We start from the raw sequence: 8,290 nt of genomic DNA, 5'->3' as shown, positions 1-8,290 counted from the left end.
ATTGTTTCCTATATTTCAAGATTTCTTGAAACTTCATAATCTATTCAAAGGGAGAAATATCATGATATAAATAGTCTTGTACGAATTGTAACAAAAGCCTCAAATGCTGTGAAACCCTGGCCCCCTTGAGAGACCATTTGAGAGAGTCTTGAATTATGACCTGAAATCTCGAAGTCCCGGTAAACGAGGTAGAAATCGGGAGAAATATTATTTCCTATAATTCATGATCTCTTAAAACCTCATAATCTATTCAAAGGGAGAAATATCCTGACGCCAAATTATGTTTAACGCATGTATCGCTTGTTCTGTCTACTTCTTTACCAACATTTCCGGTTGCTTACAATAATATCCAGACACAACTAGAATAGGTTCCACGTTACATACTCAACCAAAAAATGCTGCCTAACCAAGAAACGAATGTCGATACATCCGATTGGTAGGACTCAAGGGGATGTGTACCCACTCTTTTTCTCATGTCACATGGTAATGGATTTATTGAGTACAAGAAAGATACTTCTGTGCAGCATCATGATACAATATGAACAGACACGCAACCTTTGCCCCTTCATTTAATACCAACAAAATTGACGGGTGCGGAAAAATAGGGGCAAGGGGCTGCCTCGCTTTTACAATGGCAATTCATCTCTTCTTCCAATTGTTTGCTTGGAATCATGGTCACTGCAGCATCTGACGCTGGCACCGATACATCACAATATGCGCCTGAGTCTAGAGATGGTGAGATCTGGACTTCCGAACCCATCCACTGTCGCCTTTGCTGATGGGAATTCTGCCCGAGAACTGCAACGAACCAAAACAAGTAAAAGATCAGCAAATCAGCAAACCAGCAAATCAGGTGATTATGTACAATTTCCGAAAGCCAAACAATAAATCAACTGGATTGTCAGTACATGATCGCGAATATCTTCCAGCAAATGTGCAGCAGAGCTGACAGAACTGGAAGAGCAGTTTCACACCTAGTTGCTACTTCAGCCCAAAAGTAAGCTATTTGTTTTATAAGCATCGAAAACTTCAAAAGTAATCGAGAGATTATCTCTTTGGTGGATTGATGCAGATAACTGAAACTTCAAGTAACCAAAAGTTCTTCTCATAACTTTATGTTCCATAATAAGAATTATCAGACAGATGATGGCATTGAATTATTCGATTTCAGGAAAGGTCTCCCTACAGTTAAATCCAAAGTTGTACTTTCATCTCCACTCGTCATTTTGCCCTAAACAATCTAGTTTAGCAGAAACTCACACAACAGAAATTCTTGCACTGATCCAAGACAGTCAACTTGGTATTGCAGAACCGATATAAGATATTTGGATGCAGAAACAGCATATAAATTCATCATGGTCGCTGAACAAACTCAGACAACAGAACGTCCATGATCCTTATAGGTCATAATATCCAGAGAACTTATAAAATGTCTTAGCACCCCAAATTGTAGCCAATTCGCATATCATATCTAAATTCCAATAACGTTGGACCAACCAAACACTCAAAGAACACTTAAAAATGTCAAATTACTAATGTCCTAAGAGAACCGAAAATCCTGGACAGATGACCTGATGTCCTAGGATCATGGTAGTTTTGCAAAGTTGAGAAATGGTGTTCTGAGATGTTATCTTGTTTATGATCATTTCAGGGGTTTCCATGGTCAAAGGCCACAATGACATGATCTATGGTTGTTTAGGTGTCCCTAGAGCATGTTTACTTGGACAAAATCAGGACTCCCCATCCAGATCCATTCCAGATAAAATCTTACTCCCATCGTTTTGTAACATCACGAGTTTGCAACAGATCAGCGACTGTTATTCTCCATGGCAGTTCCTTATAAAACAGAAATTCCTCCAGCCACTCAAATTTCAAAATTCCAATGCTCTCTGCCTGTGTCTTCTAGTGGGCTTTGCTGGAGCCAGATTAGTACTTAGCAAAGACAGACTGGGCTTTAACAGTGCAGCTCAAGTCCATAAACCACCCAGGTTCGAATCAACCTGGGAGGTTGAAAAGGGAAAAGGAGGAAAAAGAATAGGGGAGAGCAAAGGAAATAAAGATAGAAGAAACAAAGTAAGAACGTTGTAATCAGAAACAACAAAAGGAAAAATAAAAAGGAAAAAAAATTCATTGAGCAGTAGAGGGTGGACCCAAGCATCCATTCTACGAAAATACTAAATATCTAACATCAGGAAATTTTGAGGCACTTGATCGAAAAAGACAGCTCAGCTCATTTCATTCCATCATCTACTCTATTTCCTATGAGACTTACTTTGGCAAACAACCTATTTGTCCTGCAAACATAACTTTAATTAGGACTCTAATTCTATGTTTCATGATCACTTTCTACATCATGGAGCATGCTCACCACAACCACCAAAAAAATCTCCTAAACCATAATTTGCGAAGCCCCCTAGGTGTGTTTACATGGCACCAACTTTGCAGTATTTTCGCCTTTTCTAAAATTAAATAAGGGAAAAAGCCAATGTTATTTTCACACATGGAGAAAAGCTAATTCTAGTCCTCAAGCTTAGTTGTTTTTAAAAGCTAATTCTAGTCCTCAAGCTTAGTTGTTTTTCATTTTCGTCCTAAACATTGTTCTCATCAATTTCTAGTTTTTCACTCCTAGTCCTATCACCACTTTTTTTTTTTTTGGTGGTTGGGGGGATTGGAAGAAAGAACTAAAATAAACCAAAGAAAGAATGGAAGATGGGTAGCTAAAGGTTAGGGACTAAAATTGTCTTTCTCAACTAATATTATTTCAATGAAAATTCTTTTACATCAAAACTTTGGTCTGTTGAATTTTTCTCCTGTTACTTTTGATGCCAACAGTTAATTTTGTTTTTCTCCCCTTAAAGTTTGGTCTTCTAATTTTATTCATCATGATTTCCAATCACATGCAAGAAGAAAACCCCAAATGACCAAATTATTTGATCAATGTCATTCTAACTATGACAAACTATATGATGGAAGAAATCATTTATTAACTATAATGTCCCCTGGCCTAGAAAATAAGGTTTCTAACTGCAACAAAGTGAATAGACACAAGTTTGATGAATCAATATAGACGTGATACAAATGGGCAGCCCCCTCCTCAGCAGAAAGGAGTCCTTTACTGAGTTGATTAATGAACAGTCCACACCTCATACATGACATAAAATTACCTGCTACGAAGAACGACACAAGCCATTCCAATCTGCTGAGCTCCTGAAACACCTGATTGACTTCCAGCAACAAGCACACAACGATACAATGGAACCTCAGAAAATTCCGCCCCAGCACGCAATGCAGCCACAATATTCTGTAAGCTGGACAACCCTACTAGGGTGTGAGATTTTAAAGAATTGCGAAGCGAGCACAGTGAGCCAAAAGAAAAATACACAGTAAATCAGTCAATCAGTAATAACTCATAATTGTGGTACAGGCCAAAAGGAAAGGTAAGTCAAGTTCCAAGCATACATTGGTAATTGCATACCCTTCTTGAATGGGTTGATTTGGATTCATTTATGGCTTAACCAAAAGAACTACAATTTTCCAATATTCCAGTTCACTGATGAAACATTAATACTAATCTTAAGATTGAAAAAACATGAAAAGAATAATAAATAAATTCACCTTTCAGATGAGATCGTATCAAGCTCAACGCTCAATTTTAGCATGGATGCGACCTCCTCCGCTATTCTTTGTTTTTCTGCAGAAGCTGTCCAAGCTTTTGCATCAATAAATAAGCAGCATCGGAAATGTATGCCAGCCAAGATCAAAGATCGTGTAAAGTCAAAAGAATTCCTCTCCCTCCCTCTTTGTGTATTTCTGCTAGATAAACAGTATTCACTCTCCCACCATGAAAGATGGTCCCACCCAATCCTTGATATAAATTTGGAAAAAAGCTTAATTTAGCCGGAAAGCAACTCTGCCAATGATACAAAACCATTACATTCTTTTTTTTCCTGGATCCTGATTGCATTGAAAATATGAGGTCACTAGCGTAGATTTCAAAATAAGGGACCAGAGCACTTCAGAAAATTTAGCTCGACAGAAAAGAAAGGCTATGAATGCATAAATAAAGGGCTTGGAATGAAATTATCGTATTATTTATTTTGTAGAAGAATCTACCTGCTTTTCTCACTTCCTTAACCAGTTCCTCATCCACCCCTGATGGCAATCTGCCGCCAAGTACAAGTTGACCATAGAGACTCTGCTCAATCTCAGAAGTGCCAACAATCTTAATTTTAGATATCCTATCGTGGCCAAGCATTTCTACGACAGCTCTGACAATTTAAGGTAAAATCAGATGTCAATAAAGGGCAATTACAGGCATAGCTGAAGCTTGCAGAGGCAAACCTAGAATAACATTAGGCAACTGAACTAAGCAGTGGTAGGTGGATATCCACTAATATGCATGACAATTTAGACAGCCCATGAATTTGCCATAACACAAAGTCTTCAGTAATGTAGCGAGAGAGAAATGCCAGATTCTGTAATCGAAAATTATACCTACTACAAAAATGTGTATGGGATGTGAGACACTAACCAAACCTAAGTTTCTTCTCTACGATTATTTGTTCAAATGGAACCGTTTTCCTATTTTAATTTTAACTTAAGTGTACAGCCATTAAGGGAGGAGAAGCAAAAAGGGATAGCGGACCAAGCTAAGTATAATAATGTTCTCAGTGAAAGAGGAGATTTACTGTATCTGGAAACTTCCACATTATTAACTCTTAATATGTTAATTTACCTGGCAACTTTCTCTCCGCTTCTACCGTAGGAAGTCAGAATGACCACGGGTATTCCTTCATTGCAGGCATTATCAATAAATCTGCACCCAAATATATGGAGAAACTACTCTGAGAACTGCAAGCAGATGGTAAGAGAATCCCAATTCAGAATGAAACTGAAAGAGATAAATAGGTTGTAATGACTGAAACAAAGAACCAATGATGTACAGGAGAATGTGATTAAAGAGTGTAACAAAAAGACCCTCGAACTATGATTTAACAGGAGAAGGCTAATGCTATTGCATTAATAACCATCCAATAGGATATTTGAAATCACCAAGAAACTTGAGGATTTTATCCCTTTTTTCCCCCTATTATTATTGGTTACTGGTGAGGGGCAACAACATATGACCATTTTGGTCCTAGTTGGAGCTTGCTACTACTACTAATTCCATTATGCCAAGCAAATCAAATTTCTATTTTTAACCATTTAATATCTGACAATTATAAGATTCGTTCCACAAATGCAACCACTGTTGAGACACTGTGCTAAAACAGTTACACATTTAAGTAGTCAGATAAACCCATCATCACAAACAAGTCAAATTTCCATTTTTAACCATTTAATTAATCTGACAACTGTATGTTTCGTGCCAGAAATGCCACCACTCTGTCGAGACACTTTGCTCCAACAGGTTCACATTGAAGTGGTCCACTAGGGCGCAGAGTTTCTATAGTTGCGATCTGTAAGATTAAGTAAATAAGCAATGCAAAATCGTAGCATCTCTAGTTGCACACAAAAAGCAACTATTGCAAAGAAAAATGCTCCGACTAAAGCATAAACTGACAGAATCAGAGAAGCTACATTGAAATTTAAACCAGATCAGTTGCATTATGAAACCGCTAGAACAGATAACTTGGCGAAGCTGAATATATTTCTGTATATTTAGAAACCATTTCTCAGGTAAAAGCAGAGAAATTTCTTCAAGCTGCATAACATAACTTACTCTTCCACCCCAGGTCGCAAAGGTATGTCTTTTGACATCATGAGTTCATCCAATGCATTTTTCTGCAACAGAAATGGGATATTCAGTATTTTCACAAAATAAAACATGGAGCACCCTCGATGTACTCAAACAAAAATAATATACAGTAACTAAGTCCACATTTGACGAAAAGCACCAAAATCTAACAGTGGCAACTCATAAAAAACTTTCATCAATGAAAGGATGCACTCTTCCATAATAGAAGACACTTCTAAGAAAATGACATGACATAAACAGCTATATAATGTACATCCACAAAAAACTAAAAACTAAAAATAAAAAATAGAAGGACTATTTAAACAATTTCAATTATAGTTTTTCTTTGACAAAAACAAATATATTTCCGGCTAAACTTAATTTTCTCAACTTGAACTATAATTTTTTCTGTAAACTCCATAAACAAAAGTGAGTTTATTTAAAACCAATAATTTAGCGCAAAGACTGGAAAACAATCATGCATCAAAGATTATATTTCCAATACAATCAATGTCATATAAAATTCTAATAGGAAGTTTGAAGTATGCTTATTGCTGAATAGAAACATAGAAGAAAATAATTTTAAGAGAACGCTCACATGTTATGAAATTTCTTAGGACTAGCTCCCACTGTACAAAATGAGGATATATAAACGAATCCTCATTTTGAAATCATGAAATGACGTGAACACTTCATTTAAACTACGAAGGTATAGCATTAACAATTAAATCAACTGGAATAGCCACGAATCAGGAAGGATATATTCACATAAATATGTCCGGGGCAACGCAAACCAAAATAGTGCATACAGAAAATTGAACCCTAGAGCTGGACTTACCTTCTCCTGCAAGACACTTTTGACAAATGCATTTTTCTCACTGGTTGGCAATGAAGTGGGCCACCCAATCTGCAGATAGTCAGATGCAACAGGAGCCATTAAGCTAAAAAGAGGAAGATATACAATGAAGAAACTAATGACAAGGAGCTATTCGTACTTCCATGGGAGCAAATAGAGTTACTTACACGATTAAAATACAGAATCAGCATCCTTTCCTCATTGCCACCGCTCTTCCTGTGAGGCAAGACAAGTTGCTTAATCGACAGCCTCGAAGTAGTTAAGGCGGAACATTTTCTTTCACAAGTGAATTAAGTGAATTCGTCTCCTTGTATACAAATGAAACTTCCTCATTTATTTGGCAAGACTAAAGGATTAGCGTTCCAGAGCCATTAAAGGAGTTCGATAACGAACTGGCACACTCAAGTGATTCGAACCTTACGAGATCTAGATAGATGGGTTCGGTCCAATTAGCACAGTCGAGCCCGAGCTTTTGAAATGCTGACAACCCACACAACGATTGAATCAGGACATGGCCAAATAAAACTGTCTCAGAGCACAGGAAACCCTGACTGTAGAAGGAAGAAAGCAGACAAGTAAACTCTAAAGCTGAGTCGTAGCAATTGAACGGTGGGACGGACCTTTATTGAATGCTCGACGATTACCCACCCGGTAAGCATCCACAAGAACCCTGGAAGAAAAGATGGTAACTTTAGTTTACAGGGGAAGAACACGTTGAAAAAATTGGGATTCATACCCTTCGACTTCCAGAAGAACTGCGAGCTCCTCGGGCTCCAGCTCGGTCGAGAGCGAGCTGAAGGCGGTAATCAGCCGAGCGGGCCGAGAGACCGAACCCTTGGAGGGGTGAGTGGCATGGAATGGGAGGGCAGAGGAAGATGAATCGAGGAAGACGAGAAGGTTCCCTTGCCGCTTGGGAGTTGAAGTTCCGTGACAGAAGAAGGGTGGTCTGACTCTGGGGGAGCTCAGGCTGCCATTGAATGGGCCGGAAATGGAATGGGAGAGGCCCTGAAGGATCGAGCAAGAGGAAGCAGCTTTCATGGGAGGAGATATCTTCAGTGACGAAAGGGAAGCTGACGGATGGACAATCGGGATATATAATAGTCTTCTGCAGCGACGTGTTGTGGGGACGACATTTTCTTTAGCATTTCCTCCGGTGGCCGTTGGATGTTCCGTACAAATATCTTGACCAAAGAGGAGAGCTCTTGCTTCGCCTCCGTATAGGGAAGCGGGCATGCATGAGGAAAAATCCGAAAAACTCGGCTTTCTTTGGGAAGGTTAACTCCAAATAATTATATTTTATTAGAGATTGTAATGACTTTACGTTGAATTATAAAAAAAATAAAATAAAATAATAATTACGTTGTTGAAATGTGAAAAAAAAGTAATGAATAATTAAGATAATTTAATATTAAAAATTAAATTGAATTGTATTTAAGATAAAAAAAATTGAAAAAAAAAAAGTGATAATTGTGTTGTTGAATTGAAGATAAGTAGAGGTAAAATGAAGTAGAGTTAAAAAAATTTATTCGTCAAACAAGACCTCAATAATTCAAGAAAAGAAGAAAAAACTCAGTCCGAAATCGGGGACATAACTCAAAATTTTGTTTATTTTTTATTAAATTTTATTAAAGGATCTTTTAGTGGAACTTTGGCATGAAAAGATTTTGGAATTTTTATAGTTCTTATATCTATATGTA

The 8,290-nt window shown here is 37.6% G+C and overlaps 1 protein-coding gene across 1 annotated transcript; it reads right to left on the bottom strand.

Annotated features, from left to right (window-relative positions):
• Positions 1-278: 278 nt before the first annotated feature.
• Positions 279-7,757, bottom strand: LOC116213947 (CBBY-like protein). The gene is made up of 11 exons (XM_031549112.1): positions 7,330-7,757; positions 7,214-7,263; positions 7,010-7,073; positions 6,761-6,809; positions 6,576-6,644; positions 5,723-5,784; positions 4,736-4,816; positions 4,114-4,268; positions 3,616-3,700; positions 3,165-3,308; positions 279-798 (listed from the first exon to the last, which is right to left on the bottom strand). The coding sequence occupies exons 1-11, from the start codon at positions 7,629-7,631 to the stop codon at positions 708-710; spliced, it is 1,152 nt and encodes a 383-aa protein (XP_031404972.1). The 5' UTR covers positions 7,632-7,757; the 3' UTR covers positions 279-707.
• Positions 7,758-8,290: the final 533 nt, after the last annotated feature.

This window comes from Punica granatum, chromosome 7 (assembly GCF_007655135.1).
Source record: "Punica granatum isolate Tunisia-2019 chromosome 7, ASM765513v2, whole genome shotgun sequence".
Classification (NCBI taxonomy): domain Eukaryota; kingdom Viridiplantae; phylum Streptophyta; class Magnoliopsida; order Myrtales; family Lythraceae; genus Punica; species Punica granatum.
This window is presented reverse-complemented; position numbering and strand designations above follow the sequence as displayed.